General features: G+C 38.7%; 1 protein-coding gene across 1 annotated transcript in view; it reads right to left on the bottom strand.

Moving 5' to 3' along the window:
• The window catches only part of TTC21B (tetratricopeptide repeat domain 21B), a 94,780-nt gene that overhangs the window by 14,140 nt on the left and 58,173 nt on the right, over nt 1–22,467 (bottom strand). Inside the window, exons 23-25 of the mRNA XM_069574303.1 lie at nt 13,138–13,288; nt 12,808–12,969; nt 10,535–10,730 (exon numbers count right to left, since the gene is read on the bottom strand). Coding sequence (XP_069430404.1) covers nt 10,535–10,730; nt 12,808–12,969; nt 13,138–13,288 — 509 coding nt within the window. The remainder of the gene's footprint in view (nt 1–10,534; nt 10,731–12,807; nt 12,970–13,137; nt 13,289–22,467) is intronic.

Below are 22,467 nucleotides of genomic sequence, written 5' to 3'. Positions count from 1 at the left end.
CACAGTCCAACTCTCACATCCATACATGACCACAGGAAAAACCATAGCCTTGACTAGATGGACCTTAGTTGGCAAAGTAATGTCTCTTCTTTTGAATATACTGTCTAGGTTGGTCATAACTTTTCTTCCAGGGAGTAAGCGTCTTTTAATTTCATGGCTGCAGTCACCATCTGCAGTGATTTTGGAGCCCCCAAAAATAAAGTCTGACACTGTTTCCACTGTTTCCCCATCTATCTCCCATGAAGTGATGGGACCAGATGCCATGATCTTCATTTTCTGAATGTTGAGCTTTAAGCCAACTTTTTCACTCTCCTCTTTCACTTTCATCAAGAGGCTTTTTAGCTCCTCTTCACTTTCTGCCATAAGGGTGGTGTCATTTGCATATCTGAGGTTATTGATATTTCTCCTGGCAATCTTGATTCCAGCTTGTGTTTCTTCCAGTCCAACGTTTCTCATGATGTACTCTCCTTAGGTAGGCTCATTTCTAGATATTTTATTCTTTTTGATGTAATGGTACATGGAATTGCTTCTTGAATTTCTCTTTCTGCTCTTTCATTGTTAGTATATAGAAATGCAACAGAGTTCTGTGTATTAATTTTGTAACCTGCAACTTAACCAAATTCATTGATGAGTTCTAGTTGTTTTCTAGTAGCATCTTTAGGGTCTTCTATGCATAGTATCATGTCATCTGCAAACAGTGACAGTTTAACTTCTTCTTTTCCAATCTGGTTCTTTTTCTTCTCTGATTGCTGTGGTTAGAAGTTCCAAAACTATGTTGAATAAAAATGGTGAGAGTGATGCAGCTCAATACCAGAAAAATGAATCAACCCAATCAAAAAGTGGGCCGAAGAACTAAACAGAAATTTCTCCAAAAATTACTCATTATTAGAGAAATGCAAATCAAAAGCACAATGAGGCATCATCTCATGCCAGCCAGAAGGACTGCCATCAAAAAATCTACAAACAATAAATAATGGAGAGGATGTGGAGAAAAGGGAACCCTTTTACACTGTTGGTGGGAATGCAAGCTGGTATGGGCTTCCCTGATAGCTCAGTTCATAAAGAGTCTGCCTGCAATGCAGGAGACCCCGGGATGATTCCTGGCTCGGGAAGATCCGCTGGAGAAGGGATAGGCTCCCCACTCCAGTTTTCTTGGGCTTCCCTTGTGGCTCAGCTGGTAAAGAATCTGCCTGCAACGTGGGAGACCTGGGTTTGATCCCTGGGTTGGGAAGATCCCCTGAAGAAGGGAAAGGTTACCCCATCATTATTCTGGCCTGGAGAGTTCCATGCACTGCGCAGTCCATGGGGTCACAGAGTTGGACATGACTGAGTGACTTTCACTTTCACTTCACTTTTCACAGCCACTATGGAGCACAGTGTAGAGATTTCCTAAAAAGAACTGGAAATAGAACTGCCTTACAACCCAGCAATCCCACTGCTGGGCATACACATGAGGAAACCAGAATTGAAAGAGACACACGTACCCCAATATTCACTGCAGCACTGTTTACAATAGCTAAGACATGGAAGCAACCCAGACGTCCATCGGCAGACAAATGGATAAGGAAGTTGTGGTACATATACACAATGGAGTATTACTCAGCTATAAAAAAGAATGCATTTGAGTCAGTTCCAGTGAGGTGGATGAAAACTGTACCCATTATACAGAGTGAAGTAGGTCAGAAAGAGAAACATCAATACAGTATATTAATACATATAGATGGAATTTAGAAAGATGGTAATGATGATTCTATATGCAAGACAGCAAAAGAGAGATGTAAAGAACAGACTTTTGGACTATGTGGGAGAAGGCGAGGGTGGGATACTTTGAGAGAACAGCACTAAGACATGTATATTACCATATGTAAAATAGATGACCAGTGCAAATTAGATGCATGAAACAGGGTACTCAAAGTCAGTACTCTGGGACAACCCAGAGGGATGGGGTGGGGGCTTCAGGATCTGGGGGACACATGTGCACCCGTGGCTGATTCATGATGATGTATGGTAAAAAAATCACAATATTGTAAAGTAATTATCCTCCAATTAAATAATTACTTTTTAATAAAGTGGTGAGAGGGGACATCCATGTCTTGTCCTGATCTTAGGAATGCTTTCAGGTTCTCATCACTGAGTCTGATCCTGGCTGTAGCTTTGTCATATATGGCCTTCTTAATGTTGAGGTACGTACCCTCTATGCCCACTTTATGGAGCGTATTTTTTATCATAAACGGGTGCTGAACTTTGTCAAAAGCCTTTTCTGCATCTATTGAGATGACCATATGGTTTCTATTCTTCAATTTGATGATTTGCAGATGTTGAAAAATCCTTGCATCCCTGGGATGAATCCTACTTATCATGGTGTATGATCTTTTAATGTATTGTTGGATATGGACTGCTAGTATTTTGTTGAGAATTTCTACATCTGTGTTCATCAGTGATACTGGCCTGTAATTTTCTTTTATTTTGGTATCTTTGGTTTTGCTAACAGGGTGATGGTGGCTTCATAAAATGAGTTGGGAAGTTTTCCTTCCTCCGAGACGTTTTGGAACAGTTCAGAAGCATAGGTGTTAACTCTTCTCTAAATTCACCTGTGAAGCTGTCAGGTCCTGGATTTTTGTTTGTTGGGAGGTTTTTAATCACAGTGTCAATTTCAGGGCTGGTGATTGGTCTGTTCAGATTTTCTTTTTCTTCCTGGTTCAGTCTAGGGAGACTACCTTTCTAAGAATTTGTCCATTTCTTCCAGGTTGTCCATTTTGTTGGCATACAGTTGTTCATAGGAGTCTCTTACGATTCTTGGTATTTCTGTGGAGTCAATTGTAACTTCTCCTTTTTCATTTCTAATTTTACTGATTTGAGTCCTCTTCCTATTTTTCTTGATGAGTCTGGCTAAAGGTTTATCAATCTTGTTTATCTTTCCAAAGAACCAGCTTTTAGTTTAATTGAATTTTGCAATTGTTTTTGTTTTTCTATTTCATTTACTTCTGCTCTCATCTTTATGATTTCCTTCCTTTTACTAACTTTAGGTTTTGTTTGTTCTTCTTTCTCTAGTTGTTTTAGGCGAAAAGTTAGGTTGTTTATTTGAGATTTTTCTTGTTTGAGGTAAGACTGCGTTGCTATAAACTTCCCTCTTACAACTGCTTTGCTGCATCCCTTCTGTTTTGGACCACTGTCCTTTCATTTTCACTTGTCCCCCCCCCCACCTTTTTTTTAATTTCCTCTTTGATTTCTTCAGTGATCCAGTGGTTGTTTAGTAGCGTATTGTTTATCCACCACCTCTTTGTGTTTCTTAGAGGTTTTTTTTTTTTTCCTTGTAGTTTATTTCTAATCTCATAGCACTGTGATCAGAAAAGATGCTTGAATATGATTTTGACTTTCTTAAATTTACCAAGGCTCATGTTATAGCCCAACATGAGCTCAATCCTGGAGAATGTTCTGCACCCACTTGGGAAAAATGTGTAACCTGCTGCTTTTGGATAGAATGCTCTATAAATATCAATTAAGCCCAACTTGTGAAAAGCATCACTTTAAGGCCTGTGTTTCCTTACTGATATTCTGTTTGGATGATCTGCCCATTGATGAAAGTGGGGTACTGAAGTCCCCCACTATTATTGTGTTACTGTCAATTCCTCCCTGTATGTGTTAGTATTCACCTTACATACTGAGGTGCTCCTATGTTGGGTGTCAGTTGAGAAATTGGCTGATAACTTTATGGGGTTTTCCTTGGATGTTATTTGTCTTTTTTCGCTTGTTGCTTTTAATAATTTATCTTTGTCTTTGATTTTTGTCAGTTTGATTATCATGTGCCTTGGTGTGTTTGTTCCTTCTTGGGTTTTTATTCTGTCTTGGACTCTCTGATCTTCCTGGACATGGTTGACTCCAAAGTACTGGAGTTTCAGTTTTAGCATCAGTCCTTCCAATGAATATTCAGGATTGATTTCCTTTAGGATTGACTGGTTTGATCTTCCTTGCTCTTCAAGGAACTCTCAAAGAGTCTTCACAAGTTGCACAGTTTGAAAGCATCAATTCTTTGGTGCTCAGCCTTCTTTATGGTCTAATTCTCACATCTGTACATGACCACTGGAAAAACCATAGCTTTGCCTATATAGACCTTTGTCAGCAAAGTGATGTCTCTGCTTTTTAATACAGTGTTTAGGTCTGTCGTAGCTTTTCTTCCAAAGCAAGCATCTTAATTTCATGACTGCAGTCACGGTTCACAGCAATTTTGGAGCCCAGGAAAGTAAACTCTGTCATTGTTTCCCCTTTTACTTGCCATAAAGTGATGGGACCAGATGCCATGATGTTAGTTTTTTGCATCTTGAGTTTTAAGCTAGTTTTTTTTTTTTTTTTTTTTTTTGCCACTGTCCTCTTTCATCTTCATCAAGAGGCTCTTTAGTTCCTCTTCACTTTCTGCCATGAGGGTGGTGTCATCTGTATATCTGAGGTTCTTGATATTTCTCCTGGCAATCTTGATTCTAGCTTCTGCTCCATCCACCCTGGTATTTCACATGATGTACTCTACACATAAGTTAAATAAACAGGGTGACAATATATAGCCTTGGTGCACTCCTTTCCCAATTTTGAACCAGTCCATTGTTCCATGTTTGGTTCCATGTGCTTTTGTTTTGCATACAGGATTCTCAAGAGGCAGGTAAAGTAGTGTGGTGTTCCTATCTCTTTAAGAATTTTCCACAGTCTGTTGTGATCCACACAGTCAAAGGCTTTAACATAGTCAATGAAGCAGAAGTAGATGTTTATCTGGAATTCTCTTGCTTTTTCTATGATCCAGTGGATGTTGGCAATTTGATCTCTGGTTCCTCTGCCTTTTCTATATCTAGCTGTATATCTGGAAGTTCTCAGTTCATGTACTGTTGAAGCCTAGCTTGAAGGTTTTTGGGCATTACCTTGCTAGCATGTGAAATGAGTGCAGCTGTGGTAGTTTGAATATTCTTTGGGATTGAAATGAAAACAGACCTTTTCCAGTACTGTGGCCACTGCTGAGTTTTCCAAATAGCTGGCATATTGAGTGCAGCACTTTAACAGCATTGTCCTTCAGGATTTTAAATAGCTCTGCTGGAATTCCTTCACCTTCACTAACTTTGTTCACAGTAATGCTTCCTAAGGCCCACTTAGCTTCACACTCCAGGGTGTCTGGCTCTAGGTGAGTAACCGCACCATTGTGGTTATCTCAATGACCTTAATTTGGTCATTAAGACCTTTTTCTGTACAGTTCTTCTGTGTATTCCTGCCAGCTCTTCTTAATCTCTTCTGCTTCGGTTAGGTCCTTACTGTTTCTGTTCTTTATTGTGCCCATCTTTGCATGAAATGTTCCCTTGGTATCACTAATCTTTTCGAAGAGATCTCTAGTCTTTTCCATTCTATTGTTTTCCTCTATTTCTTTGCATTGTTCACTTAACGCTCTTTTATCTCTCCATTCTATTTTTTGGAACTCTGCATTCAGATGGGTACATCTTTTCCTGTTTCCTTTGCCTTTTGCTCCTCTTCTTTTCTCAGCTATTTATAAGGCCTCCTCAGACAACCATTTTGCCTTGTTGCATTTCTTTTTCTTGGGGATGGTTTTGGTTACCACCTCCTGTACAATGTTATGAACCTCCATAGTTCTTCAGACACTCTGTTAAAGTTCCAATGTGTAATTTGTTCCAATTAAAGAGTGGCAGAAAGGGTTTTATTTGAATATCAAATATAACCAATTTGGTAAGGATTTTGAAGACATGTGGGATATTATTAATTCCTGAACTGTACCCTTATCCCAGGTGGGCTGGATAGGAAAGTATAATAAATAAAGACTTAATATGTATTTGTCTGTCAAATCCTAGAACAGTTCACAAAAAGAAGGGTCCTGAAAAAAATGCCCAGATCTATTCACATACTAAAAATATCCCACACTACACATTTAAAGTAAGCTCCTTGATTTAAAATTTACATACCTTGAGTTTAATTAGAATTAATCAATTCCTCACAGCTTGATCACTCCCGAGTGAACTGAAGAATGGTTTTTAATACTGCACACCTGCATTCCAACCCCTGCACTGGACCCATGATACCTTTTCTGGTGCAGACATCCTAAGATGTTCTCTCTTAGGATATCTGTACCACCTTCTCTCTGTGTGTCACTCTAAAGTGCAACCACTTTATAGCACAAAACGTGCTATAGCTCTGTTATAAATGATGTGCCGTTATAGTTCAAGACGAGGGAAAGAAACGAAGTGGACCATTTCAGCTTGGGTTTAATGCATCTTCCACTGTTTCCTCCCATGTCTTCCTGTCATATCCCTGTTTTTCAATCAATCTGAATGCCACACAGGGCTGCGGATATACCCTATGCTTCACGGCCTCCCTGCCTTTGTCCACATTTTCCCCTTAACTTAGAATATACTTCTTCCATCTCTGCCTGTGAAAATGCAGTTTATCCTGGTTTTTCTTATATCATAACGTCCTCCACAGAAAAGATCTCTCAGCTCTCCTTATACTGTCCCCTACAGCACTTTTATTTGCAATTTTAGAACAGAATGTAACAGATTTTGCTTTACATTACAGTCAGTATGCTTGTCTCTTCTTTGGTAGGTTATGAGAAACTTGAAGACAGGAACTATATGTGGCTTCTCTTCGTGAGTCTATGCTTAGCACCCACTGGTTACTCAATGAATATTCATTATATTTAATATATAGAGCCTAAGAGTTAAAAGGGGAAAATGCAAGATAAAATTCACTTATGAAACTTCATACATCAGTCTTTGGACACTGTGGTCAGCAAGCAGATCTGAGGACAGAATATTATTAACCACACATGTTAGAATGACAAAACATGCGGCAATCTCACCAAAACAAAACAAAAAAACTGGCACAGTCTTTCTAGGAAACAGCTGTGATGTCACTTAGTGCTTTTAGCGTTCTCTTAAGCCTCACAGTTCAAAACCACCTTACATGACAGAACGTTACTTCACAACATTCAGGAGCTATGACACCTTACTTGAAATGGTGCTTCATCGTGTTCTTACAGATTGTCTTAGATATAGGGCAGTCCTATTTCTGGATCAGCTGCTGTCATCCATCTGCTCCCGCACAGTCAATTCTACTGAGCACAACCCCTGAAAACACTATTTCAATGCCAGCAGAAGCCCAGCGTGAGATGGAACTGTGTAGCTGCTGCCTTGCTGTTTTGTTCCCAGGAGGGCTGACGGTGGTGGTCAGTGCCACCAAGGATACCTGCACCCAAATACCAGCAGGAGCTGTAGGTGTTCCAAAGCCCTCCAGGGTCCTGAGAGGCAGGGGAAGGGGTCAGCATAGGGTTTTGGTTTATTGTTGTCACTGGGATCTTTGAACCAGAAGAAAATACAGCAAAATTCTGTATATCTGCTGCTGCTGCTGCTAAGTCGCTTCAGTCATGTCTGACTCTGTGCAACCCCATAGATGGCCCAAATTATTAGTCTTTCATGGTGGAAGAACATAACTAGTGTATACTTAGAATTAGCTATTACCAACTGTCAATGGAGCTGTTGTTTAGTCACTAAGTTGTGTACGACTCTTTGTGACCCCATGGACTATAGCCCACCAGGCTCCTCTGTCCATGAGATTTCCCAGGAAAGAATATGGGAGTGGGTTGCCATTTCCTTCTCCAGGGCATCTTCCTGAATGAGGGATCGAACCCATGTCTTCTGCATTGGCAAGTGGATTATCTACCACTGAGACACCAGGGAAGCCCGTTGATGGAGTGGGTACCTAGGATTCTTTCCTTAATAACAAGTAATTGGAGAGTAGAGCACTGTATGAGAGAAGGGAAAATAGATGGCCCAGAGGGTAACAAGGGTGGTGGATTTGAATGGGGTGAAAAAAGTCTTTGATCTAACAATAAAAATTCATTATTGTTAAATATTATTATTACTGCCACAGGGGGTGATAACAGTCTTGCCAAAGAACAGTATTATTATTTGCACGACTGAATTACAAGTTGTTAGTACTGATCTCACTTAGTCCTTCAGTTCAGTTCAGTTCAGTCACTCAGTCGTGTCCGACTCTCCGCAACCCCATGAATCGCAGCACGCCAGGCCTCCCTGTTCATCACCATCTCTCAGAGTTCACTCAGACTCATGTCCATCGAGTCCGTGACTGGAAAAATCTCAGGTTCACATAAGTGAAAAGGTGATATCAAGGCACTCAGGTATTCATTTTCACTTAGTAGGTTAACCTAGGCTATACCTATAACATAGATGATAAAACCATTCCCTTGAGAATTAATTTTCGCCCTCCTGCAGAATTTCCCTTCTCTAGAAACTCACCATTGTAATAGAAATAAATATAACAACAAATTTGAATACAGATTTCCAAAGAATAGCAAGGAGAGATAAGAAAGCCTTTCTTCAGTGATCAATGCAAAAAAATAGAGGAAAACAATAGAATGGGAAACACTAGAGATCTCTTCAAGAAAATTAGATATTCCAAGGGAACTTTTCATGCAAAGATGAGCACAATAAAGGACAGAAATGGTATGGACCTAACAGAAGAAGAAGATATTAAGAAAAGGTGGCAAGAATACACAGAAGAACTGTACAAAAAAGATCTTCATGATCCAGATAGTCACGATGGTGTGATCACTCACCTAGAGCCAGACGTCCTCAATATGAAGTCAAGTGGACCTTAGAAAGCATCAGTACGAACAAAGTGAGTGGAGGTGATGGAATTCCAGTAGAGCTATTTCAAATCCTAAAACATGATGCTGTGAAAGTGTTGCACTCAATATGCTAGCAAATTTGGAAAACTCAGCAGTGGCCACAGGACTGGAAAAGGTCCATTTTCATTCCAATCCCAAAAAAAGGCAATGCCAAAGAATGCTCAAACTACCGCACAATTGCACTCATCTCATATGCTAGTAAAGTAATGTTCAAAATTCTCCAAGCCAGGCTTCAGCAATATGTGAATGTTGAACTTCAATGTTCAAGCTAGATTTAGAAAAGGCAGAGGAACCAGAGATCAAGTTGCCAACATCTGCTGGATCATCAAAAAGGCAAGAGAGTTCCAGAAAAACATCTGCTTTATTGACTATGCCAAAGCCTTTGACTATGTGGATCACAACAAACTATGGAAAATTCTGAAAGAGATGTGAATACCAGACCACCTGACCTGCCTCCTGAGAAACCTATATGCAGGTCAAGAAGCAACAGTTAGAACTGGACCTGGAACAACAGACTGGTTCCATTCAGGAAAGCAGTATGTGAAGGCTGCATATTGTCACCCTGCTTATTTAACTTCTACACAGAGTACATCATGAGAAATGCTGGACTGGATGAAGCACAAGCTGGAATCAAGATTGCCAGGAGAAATATCAATAACCTCAGATATGCAGATGACATGACCCTTATGGCAGAAAGTGAAGAAGAACTAAAGAGCTTCTTGATGAAAGTGAAAGAGGAGAGTGAAAAAGTTGGCTTAAAACTCAACAGTAAGAAAACTAAGATCATGGGATCTGGTCCCATCACTTCATGGCAAATAGATGGGGAATCAGTGGCTGACTTTACTTTGGGGGGCTCCAAAATCACTGCAGATGGTGACTGCAGCCATGAAATTAACAGATTCTTGCTCCTTGGAAGAAAAGTTATGACCAACCTAGACAGCATATTACAAAGCAAAGACATTACTTTGCCAACAAAGGTCTGTCTAGTTAAAGCTACGGCTTTTCCAGTAGTCATGTATGGATGTGAGAGTTGGACTAGAAAGAAAGCTGAGCACTGAAGAATTGATGCTTTTGAACTGTGATGTTGGAGAAGACTCTTGAGAATCCCTTGGACAGCAAGGAGATCCAACCAGTCCATCCTAAAGGAAATCAGTCCTTAATATTCATTGGAAGGACTGAGGTTAAAGCTGAAACTCTAATACTTTGGCCACCTGATGTGAAGAACTAACCCATTTGAAAAGACCCAGATGCTGGGAAAGACTGAGGGTGGGAGGAAAAGGGGATGACAGAGGATGAGATGGCTGGATGACATCACTGACTCAATGGACATGAGTTTGAGTAAACTCTGGGAGTTGGTGATGGACAGGGAGGCCTGGTGTGCTGCAGTCCATGGGGTCACAAAGAGCTGGACATGACTGAGCAACTGAACTGATAACAACACATAAGCATGTAACAATGCCTCCTCTGAAAACAAAGGTGCCTGATGGAAAATCATACCAAACTGTATACCTAATTTTTAATAATTGTAAATAATGAAGTCAATCTTCAGAAAATAAACAACTAATAAAAACATGTATTTCTACACCACCAAGGAAAGGTACTGGTGGAGTAAATGGTAAAGAATCTGCTTGCAGTGTGGAAGACCTGGGTTTGATCCCTGGGTTCGGAAGACTTCCCTGGAGGAGGGCATGGCAACCCACTGCGGGTTCTTGACTGGAGAATTCCCACGGACAGAGGAGCCTGGCAGGCTACAGTTCATGGGGTTGCAAAGAGTTGGACTCAACTGTGTGACTAAACACAGCAAGGAAAGGTAACACGTGAAGTTGAATAAGAAAATCTACTAACCTCAGATGCTGCTATTTCGGTGAAGGTATTCAATGCCTGCTCCACGTTAGATTTCTGTTTGGTGGCCATTAGGCAATAGTTTTCCATTATCCGAAGCTGTACTTGACCCTGAACAGTCTGAGGTTTTAGTTCTTTAAGGAGCTTTTCTGCTGTTCTCACTGCTAACTGCACAGACTCTTGCTTCTCAGTTGAATTACTGTATACAATTAAAAATGAATTTGTTAATATATATTACTCATGAAACAAAATTCATTGAGATTAGAATGAGCTTGAGGGTACACTGGTTTCTACTTTTCTCACCAATTTAAAACTAATCCTGTTGAAGAATGTCACTTATTCTTTTCTAATATAAATTAAAGCACAGTTAGTTTTAAAAAACAAAACTAACATAGATTCAGTCAAACATCATTAGACATTTATTCACTTTAAATTGAAAATAAAAACTGGATACTATCCACTGTGGTAAGTGTATTCATTTCACTAATACAAAACTGAATTCAGGATAAGTAGAATCATCCAATTATCAAATAGCATATTTGCTCAGAAAATGAAAAAAAAGACTATAAAATATTGCAAATCAACTGTACTTCAATTTAAAAAAATTTTTAAAAAGGAGGGAGCAGAAAGTAATTATGTTAAAGTTCTGACTGTGTGCCAAGCACTGTGTTACTTCATTCAATCAATGTTGAATTCATTTTATATATGAGAAAACCAAGGCCCCAATAGAGAAAGTATTAATAATTTTCCAAAGGTCACATATCTACATTAAACCTAGGATTTGAATCTAAGTTTGCCAGACATATAAAGTGTCCTTAATTTTCCTCTCCCTGTTGCCTATTAGACTTTTAAGAAAAGAAATTCTGTATTTGTCAAAAGGTCATACATTTTAAGTGCAATGACAATTTCTGCAATAGCAATTTTCTTATATACTGACCCACGCCTGAATATAATGTACTAGTAAATCAACTAACAAAAGGAAATTAAATTCTCAAAGCCTAATAACCCCTGAAGCCACTGACTTTCTCAGGCTTTTACCTTCTCTAAAACATTTCACACTGTTGGTAACCTTCTCCCAAGCTCCTCTTCTTTGTTTTTTTTGTTAGGATTACAGTTTTCCTTCTCTTTCTACCAAAGTCTTTGTCCTTTCCTTACCTCTCTTCCTCCTTCAGTCCTCTTGAGTGTCAGTACACCCCAAATTCTTAGACTTCCGTTACTGCATTCTACTTGAAAACAGGTCATTCATGGGGTCCCAACTACCCACTCTGCACTGGTCCCCCAAATTCGTATCTCCAGCTGTGACTTCCCTTTTGAGTTCTATATTCTGAGTTTGGTGTGTTCAGCCCATGGCTGAAGATTTCCACGTGGACAGCCTTTAGTTGCATAACAACAGCAGGATACTTTAACCTTTCTAAAACAAACAAAAATAAAAATGCCTCTCCCTTCCTGTAAATCCTTCAGTGGGCCTCTGTAATCCAAGCCTTCAAAGTTGTCACTGACACATCTCAGCAACTGGGTCCTGTTTTCTCCCACTCCTCTATGCAGCTTCCCCTGACTGCTATGATTTCTATGAATTCCTCCAATACTTAACATCAATTTAACCCATTTCTGTTTTGTTGGAGATTGAATGGTTACAGATACTGTCTTGCCTACCAGGTCAATCGCATGTTCCTGGAGGCAGAAACTGTCTCTTCTAATCCCTTTACATCATTATGCTCCCCTCCCTGCCTTCCCTGATTCTGAGGAAAGGACAAGCAACACACACACACTGACAGAAATATAACCACTGACCAGTGGTGCACAAGGCTAGCAGCAGGTGCGCGGAGGCCAGGTAGGATTCAACCTAAAGCCTGCCTCCACCGTATTCTAACTCCATCACACTAGACAGGTTAACTCGGAGCTTTTTCACAATGTTGTAATAGGGATTAAATATTAATAAGACAGTACATTAATAAAGTATAGAGCACAGGGTTTGGCAGATAGCTATCATGCTAGGAAGTTACTGTTATGTGGACAGTTTTTTCCTAAGTAATCAGACTCTACAATTCATCCCATTTTTCACAGAACATCTATTCTGATTTAGGAAACTTTCTATAAGCATTTCATACTTGTTTCAGAGAAGAGTTATTCCAGCTGATTTATTCACTAAACTTTCATTAGTGCTATCCTGGAATGTAGTTCTTTATAAAATACCCTTGCTTATTTGCCCCTAAGAAGTGTTTTGTTTTGTTTTGTTTTGTTTTGTTTTTTAAGTTATCTTGTCAACTACTACTCACCCCGGATCTGCATCCAGATTTTCAAATACTTCACCTCCAACAGTTTCATTATCTGGATTCAAACAGATTTCTATCATATTATAAAGGGCATTTTGGCCCCAGTCACTGTCTTTCCGAGCTTTATTAAAATGTCGAAGGGCATCATTTGGTTCTCCAGTATACCTTGTTATATGTTTAAAAAAAAAAAAAAGAATTACTTATCTCAATCACTACAAAGTTTAAATCATTTATAATTTATTTAGCAAATAAAACTATCACTTTAAAATGCAGAAAATGTAATTCAATGAGAAAAAAACCCATTATATAGAGTTTATTTGCTAATAAATTTACCAAAGATATAATCCTTTACAGTACTGAAATCCTGGCTCCAGTTTTGCTCTGGAGTTACGTTTCTCAGCCATTAAGAAAAATCGTGGAACATCTTCAAGTTTTCCACATCTTCTTAAGAAATCAATTAAACGAGATAACGTCATATAATTATCTAGAAACAAAGAACATTTTGGTTATGGACAACATTTTACAGCTTTTGTTTTGATGGTTGAACTCTTACTTTATTAAAGTATAGTTTGCTTCAAATGAAGTGCAATTTAAATATAAACAAAAGAATTGCCTTAGGGGTCATAAGTCCCTAAAGAGACTGTATGGACAGTGGATGATTTCTCAAACAATAAAGGTGGGGTTGGTCTGGTCACAGTGAGAGAATGTTCATTATAGGCAAATCTATAAAATGCATATTCGTTGTGATTTACCTTTCAGTCATTATTCCTGGGACCAAAACCTTCTAGAAAGAAACAGCCTCTGCACAATCTAAACTCTTACAAGTACAATTCAGGAGGATCAATTTGATTGCACAGGACAAGTCTGTCTCTGAGATACGCTTTCTGACTTCTGCTTCTGAGGTGGTGCTAGTGGTAAAGAACCTGCCTGCCAATGCAGGAGAAGTAGAGATGTGGGTTCGATCCCTGGGTCAGGAAGATACCCTGGAGAAGGGCATCGCAACCCACTTCAGTAGTCTTGCCTGGAGAATCCCATGGACAGTGGAGCCTGGTTAGGTTATAATCCATAGGGTTGCATAGAGTTGGACACGAATGAAGCGACTTAACAGGCAGGCAGCTAGGAAGCAGGTGAGAACATCTTGATGATAACGTTTAGGGTGGGCAATTAGGAATTTTACTTCAGACATGCCTTAATGTGTATATGTACCTGAAACACTAGATACCCACTTGCCATATTACAACCTTAACATATTAATCCCAGTATTTTAATCCTATTTTATCTTCTTCTAAGGAAAAAGATTTAGTTATTTAGTCTTGGGTATAATTTTCTGGCAGGCTCTGTCAGAAATTAAATCTATTCAGTCCTTTCTAATCACTAAAATACTAAATTTTGAGAGTCATTTTAATACCTGTTTTTTAAGATTATAAAAATAATGCATGGACAATTCAGAAAATTTGGAAAACTATAGAAAAGTATAAAGGAGAAAAATAATCCTTCATATTCCCACCAACTAGAGATTATCACATTTTATGTTTTATGTTTATGTTTATGTTATTTTATGTTTTATGTTTATGAGTGGAAATCAATTTATAAATATTTAAATGCAAACAAATATGTTGCTTACATATATAAAAGTTAGTCATGTTTGGGACTCTGATTTTGACTCAACATTGTATAGTAAACATTTCCCAATTGTCATAACATGGTCTTCAAAAACATTTTAGTCACTGCATTCTTGTCTATCACATTGACGCTCACACTTCATTTCTGTATAGTTACGTTTTTTAGGTATTGGATCTTATAAGTGCACAGGATGCACGGTAGGGGATTTATAAAATTCCTTATTTATATAAGCTATTCTGATCACTTTGATGGGGCTTCCCTGATAGCTCAGTTGGTAAAGAATTCACCTGCAATGCAAGAGACCCTGGTTTGATTCCTGGGTCGGGGAGTTCCACTAAAGAAGGGATAGGCTACCCTATCCAGTATTCTTGGGCTTCCCTTGTGACCCAGCTGGTAAAGAATCTGCCCGCAATGTGGGAGACCTGGGTTCGATCCCTGGGTTGGGAAGATCCCCTGGAGAAGGGCAAGGCTACTCACTCCAGTATTCTAGCCTAGAAAATTCCATGGATTATACCAATGGAGTTATGGAATTCCTAGAATTAAAGCGCACACATACAAATAAAAACTTTTAAAAGCAATTTATCCTGATTCTGTTTTCTAAGGAAAGAGAACATGCCATATAATCCAGTGCTTCCATTTCTGGGTATATACCCCCAAGAACTGAAAGCAGCGACCTAATGAAATATTTGTACACCAGTGTTCACAGCAGCTAAGAGGTGGAAACAACCCAAATATCCATCAGTGGATGCATGGATAAATAAAACATGGTATATATATTAAAGGCATATTATTTCAACTTAAAAAGGAAGGAAAATTCTGATGTGCCACACACAATATAGATAACCCTTAAAAACACTGAATTAAGTGAAATAAGCCAATAAAAAAACGAACAAGTACTGTATGATTCCATTTATAAAAGGTATCTAGAGGAATCAAATTCATAGAGGCAAAAAGCAGATGGTGATTGTCAGGGCCTGCAGGAAATGGGGAGTTAGGGTATAGAATTTCAGTTTGAAATGAAGAAAAAGTTCTCGAGATGGATCATGGTGATGGTTACACAAAAATGTCAAAGTACTTAATGCCACTGAACCACACACTGAAGGGCTAAAATGGCAAATTTTATGTTATGTATGTTTTAACAAATACAAAAAAATCATGAAAAAAACAGCCCTCTGTGGGCTTTGTATCTACTCTTTTATATGATGTCAAAACAATCCAGGTTACAATATAACCATTTGTCTTTTAAAAAGTTTTGCTGACACATAGTTGATTGGTATGTTAATTTCTTCTGTACAGAAAGTGATTCAGTTATACAAATATACACTTTTATTAATATTCTTTTCTATTATGGTTAATCACAGGATACTGAATATACAGTTTTGTGCTATACAGTAGACCCTTGCTGTTTATCCATTCCAAATGTAATAGCTTACATCTGTTAACCCCAACCTCCCACTACATCCTCCCCTGAACTCTCTTCCCCATGGCAACCACAGCCCTTCTCTACCTCCATGAGTCTGGTTTGTAGATAGGTTCATTTGTCATATTTTAGATTTCACATGTAAGTGGTATCGTATGCTATTTGTCTTTCTCTTTCTGACTTACTTCACCTATTATAATAATCCCTAATCATGTTGCTGCAAATGGCATGATTTCATTCTGTTTTCATGGCTGAGTAATATTCCACTGCATATATGTACTACTACTTCTTTATCCATTCCTCTGTTGATGGATGTTTAGGTTGTTTCCACGTCTTGGCTATTGTGAATAGTGCTGCTGTGAACAGAAGGGTGCACGTTTAGATTATACAGTGTGTCTGGATAGATACACAGGAGTGGGACTGCTGAATCAAATGGTATTTCTATTTTTAGTTTTCTCAGGAACTTCCATTACTGTTTTCCATAGTGGCTGTACCTACTTACATTCCCACCAACAACAATGTAGGAGGGTCCCTTTTTCTCCATATCTTCTCCAGCATTTGTTACTTGTAGGGTTTTTAATAATAGCTATTCTGACCAGTGTATGGTGGTATTTCATTGCAGCTTGATTTGCAGTTCTTTAATTAGCTATGTTGAGTATCTTTTCATGTGCCTACTGTCCCTTTATATTTCTTTGGAGAAATGTCAAATTAGGTCTTCTGCCCATTTTAAAGTGGGTTTTTTTTTTTTTTTTTAGCTGTTGACTTGTATGAGCTGTTTGTATAGTTTGCAAACTAAGCCCTTGTCGGCTGCATCGTTTGTAAACATTTTCTCCCATTCTTTGAATCTTTTCATTTGTTTACGGTTTCCTTTGCTGTGCAGAAGCTTTCCTCTTTAAAGAACTAGCTCTTGGTTTTATTGATATTTTCTATTGCTTTAAATCTCTATTTATTTCCTATTTGATCTTTATTATTTCCTTCCTTCTGCTGACTTTAGGTTTTATTAGTTCTTCTTTTTCTAGTTAAGTGGCAAATTAGGTTGTTCAAGATTTTTCTTGTTACTGTGAGGAAGGCCTGCATTGCTATAAACTTCCCAAAGCTGAGCGCCAAAGAACTGATGCTTTTGAACTGTGGTGTTGGAGAAGACTCTTGAGAGTCCCTTGGACTGCAAGGAGATCCAACCAGTCCATCCTAAAGGAGATCAGTCCTGGGTGTTCATTGGAAGGACTGATGCTGAAGCTGAAACTCCAGTACTTTGACCACCTCATGCGAAGAGTTGACTCATTGGAAAAGACTTTGATGCTGGGAGGGATTGGGGGCAGGAGGAGAGGGGGATGAATGAGGATGAGATGGCTGGATGGCATCACTGACTCAATGGACGTGAGTCTGAGTGAACTCTGGGAGTTAGTGATGGACAGGGAGGCCTGGCGTGCTGCGATTCATGGGTTCGCAGAGTTGGACATGACTGAGCGACTGAACTGAACTGATGTGGTCAATCCTAGAGAACGTTCCAGGTGCATGTAAAGAATGTGTACTCTGGTGTTTTTTTTTGGGGGGAATGGGGGATTTAATGACCTGAACATATCAATTAAGTCTTAACTGTACTATTATATCACTTGGGATCTCTGTTGCCTTATTCATTTCCTGTCTAGAAGATCTGTCCATTGATTTAAGTGAGGTGTAAAAGTCTCCTGTTGTATTCCTGTCTATTTCTCCCTTTTATGTCTGTTAGTATTGTCTTAGACATTTGGGTGCTCCTATATTAAGTGCATATATGTTGCTGCTGCTGCTGTTCAGTCACTAAGTTGTGTGTGACTCTCTGCTACCCCATGGACTGCGGCATGCCAGGCTCTTCTGTCCTCCACGATCTCCCAGTTTGCTCAAACTCATGTCCATTGAGTTGGTGATGCTATTTAACCATCTCATCCTCTGCCACCCCCTTCTCCTTTTGCCTTCAATCTTTCCCAGCATCAGGGTCTTTTCCAATGAGTGGGCTCTTCACATCAAGTGGTCAAAGGATTGGAGCTTCAGGATCTGTCCTTCCAATGAATATTCAGGGTTGACTTCCTTTCGGATTGACTGGTTTGATCTCCTTGCTGTCCAAAGGACTCTCAAGAGTCTTCTCCAGCACCACAGTTAAAAAGGATCAATTCTTTGGCGCTCAGCCTTCTTTTTGGTCCACCCCTCACATTCGTACATGACTACTGGCAAAACAATAGCTTTGACTATACGGCCTTTGTCAACAAATGATGTCTTTTCCTTTTAATACACTGTCTGGGCTTGTCATGGCTTTTGTTCCAAGGCGGAAGTGTCTTTTAATTTCATGGCTGCAGTCCCTGTCTGAGTGATTTTGGAGTCCAAGAAAAGAAAATCTGTCGCTGCTTCCACCTTTTCTGCTTCTATTTGTCATGAAGTGATGGGACTGGATGCCATGATCTTCGTTTTTTGAATGCTGAGTTTTAAGCCATGTTTTTTTTTTTTTTTCACTCTCCTCTTTCACCCTCATCAAGAAGCTCCTTAGTTCCGCCTCACTTTCTGCCATTAGGGTGTCACCATGTGCATATTTGAGGTTGTTGATATTCTCCCAGCATTCTTGACTCCAACTTGTGATTCATCTAGCCCACCATTTCACATACGTAGTGTGCATAGAAGTTAAATAAGTAGAGTGACAATGTACAGCCTTGACATACTCCTTTCCACCAATTTTGAACCAGTTCACTGTTACATGTCCAGTTCTGTTGCTTTTTAATCCACATACAGGTTTCTCAGGAGGCAGGTAAGGTCATGAGGTATTCCCCTCTCTTTAAGAATTTTCCACAGTTTGTTGTGATTCACACAGTCAAAGGCTTTAGCATAGTCAATGGAGTCAGATGTTTTTCTGGAAATCTTGCTTTCTCTATGATCCAGTGAATGTTGGCGCTCTGATCTCTGGTTCCTCTGCCTTTTCTAAATCCAACTTGTACATCTGGAAATTCTCGGTTCACATACTGCTAAAGCCTAGCTTGAAGGAGTTTGAGCAAAATCTTGCTAGCATGTGAATTTAGAGCAATTGCACGGTAGTTTGAACATTCTTTGGCATTACCCTTCTTTGGGAGTGGAATGAAAACTGACATTTTCCAGTCCTGTGACCACTGCTGAATTTTCCAAATTTGCTGACCTATTGAGTGCAGCACTTTAACAGCATCATCTTTGGGGATTTGAAATAGCTTAGCTGGAATTCCATCACCTCCACTAGCTTTGGTCATAGTAATGCTTCCTAAGGCCCACTTGGCTTCACACTCTTTGATGTCTGGCTCTAGGTGTGAGTGACCACACCATTATGGTTATTTGGTTCATTAAGACCTCCCTTGTATAGTTCTGTGCATTCTTGCCACCTCTTCTTAATCGCTTCTATTTCTGTCAGGTCCTTACTGCTTCTGTCCTTTGTCATTATTATCGTTGCATGAAATATTCCCATGATATTTCCAATTTTCTTGAAGAGATCTCTAGTCTTTCCTGTTCTATTGTTTTCCACTATTTCTTTGCAATGTTTACTTAAGAAGGCCTTATCTCTCCCTGCTATTCTCCGGAACTCTGAATTCAGTTGGATGTATCTTTCTCTTTCTTCCTTGCCTTTTGCTTCTCTTCTCTCCTCAGCGATTTGAAAAGCCTCCTTAGACAACTATTTTGCCCTGTTGCATTTCTTTTCCTTTGGGATGGTTATGGTCACTGCCTCCTTCTCAGTGTTATGAACCTCTGTCCACAGCTCTTCAGGTATTCTGTCTACCAGATCTACTCCCTTGAATCTATTTGTAACTTTCACTGTGTAATCATAAAGAATTTGATTTAGGTCATACCTGCATGGTCTGATGGTTTTCCCTACTGTCCTCAATTTGAACCTAAATTTCACAATGAGGAGCTGATGATCTGAGCCACAGTCAACTCCAGGTCTTATTTTTGCTGACTGTATAGAACTTCTCCATCTTTGGCTACAAAGAATATAATCAATCTGATTTCAGTACTGACCATGTGGTGATGTCCACGTGTAGAAGCATCTTTTGGTTTGTTGGAAAACAGCATTTGCTATGACCAGTGTGTTCTCTTGACAAAACTGTTAGCCTTTGTCCTGCTTCATTTCATATTCCAAGGCCCAACTTGCCAGTTGTTCAGTTCTCTCTTGATTTCTACTTTGCATTCCAATCCCCTATGCATATATGTAGACAAGTGTAAAATCTTGTATTGATTCTTTTGTCATTATATAGTGTCCTCCTCTAACTTTCTTTAGGAACTCTGCTCAATATCCCCTAATAACCTAAATGGGAAAAGAATTTGAAGAAAGAGTAAATATGTGTATAACTGAATCAGTGAATTTCTCCTTTTAAAGTTTATTTTGTCTGACATGAGCAATACTACCCCTGATTTCTTCTCATTTCCAGGAAAAATGTTTTCCATCCCTTCACTTTCAATCTTTGTGTGTCCTTTGACCTAAAGTGGGTCTCTTGTAGGCAGCATATTGTAGACTCTTGGGTTTTTCTTCTTCCTTAATCCACTTTGCTACTCTCTCTCTTTCGATTGGAGCACTTAGTCCATTGACATTTAAGGCAATTATTGACAGATAACTCACTGCTGCCATTTTAACGTTACTTTCCCATTGATTTTATATTTCTGCTTTATCCCTTTTTCTGTTTGTTTTCTTTTGTGGTTTGATGATTTTCTCTTGTATTATACTTATGTTCTCTTCTTCTTGGTTTCTGTGAATCTTCTGTTATGTTTTTGATTTGTGGTTATCCTGTTTTTCAAGTATGTTAATCACATCCTATACCTACTTGCCTTAGACTGGTACTCATATAGGCTCAAACACATTTGAAGATATGAAAAAAAAAATCTACTTTTTCTTACTCTCCTCATACACATTTTATAATTTTGATGTCCTCTTTTACATTTTTTACTGTTCATTGTGGTTATCTTTAGTTTCACTGAAAATTTTTTTAAAATGTTTTTTTAAGCCATGTCCTGGCTTACTAGGATAATTTGCTTTCTAACTGTGATTTTCTCTTTCCTATATATTCTTTCTTCTTTCCTATTCAGAGAAGAACTCTTGATATTTCCTCTAGGATTTAGTAATGCTGTTTTAGTTTCTGCTTGTCTAAGAAATTCTTTTTTGTAGATGAAAATAAAGCTATTCTTTTTTAAAAAATGTTTATTTTATACTGGAGTATAGTCAGGTATACAGTGAAGTGACTCAGTTATACATATGCACGTATTCATTCCTTTTCACATTCTTTTCCTGGTTAGGCTATTAGACAATATTGAGCAGAGCTCCCTGTACTACACTGTCAGTCCTTCTCAGTTATCTATTTTAAGTATAGTGAAAGTGAAGTCGCTCAGTCATGTCCAACTCTTTGCGACCCCATGGACACCAGGTTCCTCCGTCCATGGGATTTTCTAGGCAAGAGTACTGGAGTGGGTTGCCGTTTCCTTCTATATTTTAAGTACAGTAGTGTGTATATATCAATCCTAAACTCCCAACTTATCCTTTCTCCTTGACCTTTCCCCTTTGGTAACCATAAGTTTGATTTCTGTGAGTCTGTTCCTGCTTCGTAAATAAGTTCATTTGTATATTTAGATTCAGCACGTGATATATGATATTTGTCTTTGTCTGACTTACTTCACTTAGTAGGATAGTCTCCAGGTCCATCCATGTTACTGCAAATGGCATCATTTCACTCTTTTTAATGGCTGAGTCATATTCCACTGTACATATGTACTACATCTTCTTTATCCATTCATCTATCAGTGAAGATCTCCGTTGTTTCCATGTTTTCCCTATTGTAGACAGTGTTACAGTGTATCCTTTCAAACCAGGACTTTGTCTGGATATATGCCCAGGAGTGGGATTACTGGCTCGTATATATGGTAGCTCTACTTTTAGCTTTTAAGAACTCTCCATACTGTTCTCCATAGTGGCTGTACCAATGCACGCTGCCATCAGCAGGGTAGTAGGGTTTCCTTTCCTCCACATTCTCTCCAGTGTTTACTGTTTTTAGACTTTTTGATGATGGCCATTCTGAGTGGTGTCAGGTGATATCTTACTGTAATTTTAATTTGCATTTCTATGATAATTAGCAGTATTGAGCATCTTTTCCTGTCTGTTGGTCATCTGTGTGTCTTCTTTGTAGAAATGTCAATCTAGGTCTTCTGCCTATTTTTTGATTGGGCGGTTTATTTTTTTGGTATTGTACTACATGAGGTCTTTATAGACTTTGGAGATTAATCTCATCAGTCTCATCATTTGCAAATATTTTCTCCCATTTTGTGGGTTATCTTTTTGTTATCCTTTCTGTTATCTTTTTGGTTTCCTTTGCTGTGCAAAAAGCTTTAGAGTTTAGGTAGAGTTTACCCATTTTTATTTGTTTTTATTTCCATGACTCTGGGAGATGGATCCAAAAAGATACTGTTGCAATTTATGTCAAAAATTTATGTTTTTCTCTAAGAGTTTTATAGTATCAGGTGGTCTTACATTTAGGTCTTTAATACATTTTATTTTTCATTCAGTCTATACATTCTGGTTGGAGCATTTAATACATTCATGTTTAAGATAATTATCAATATGTATGTTCTTGGTGCCATTTTGTTAATTGCTT

Source organism: Ovis canadensis, chromosome 2, assembly GCF_042477335.2.
Source record: "Ovis canadensis isolate MfBH-ARS-UI-01 breed Bighorn chromosome 2, ARS-UI_OviCan_v2, whole genome shotgun sequence".
In the NCBI taxonomy this organism is placed as follows: Eukaryota; Metazoa; Chordata; class Mammalia; order Artiodactyla; family Bovidae; genus Ovis; species Ovis canadensis.
The sequence above is the reverse complement of the archived record's forward strand: the minus strand, read 5'-3'. Positions and strand labels throughout refer to the sequence as shown.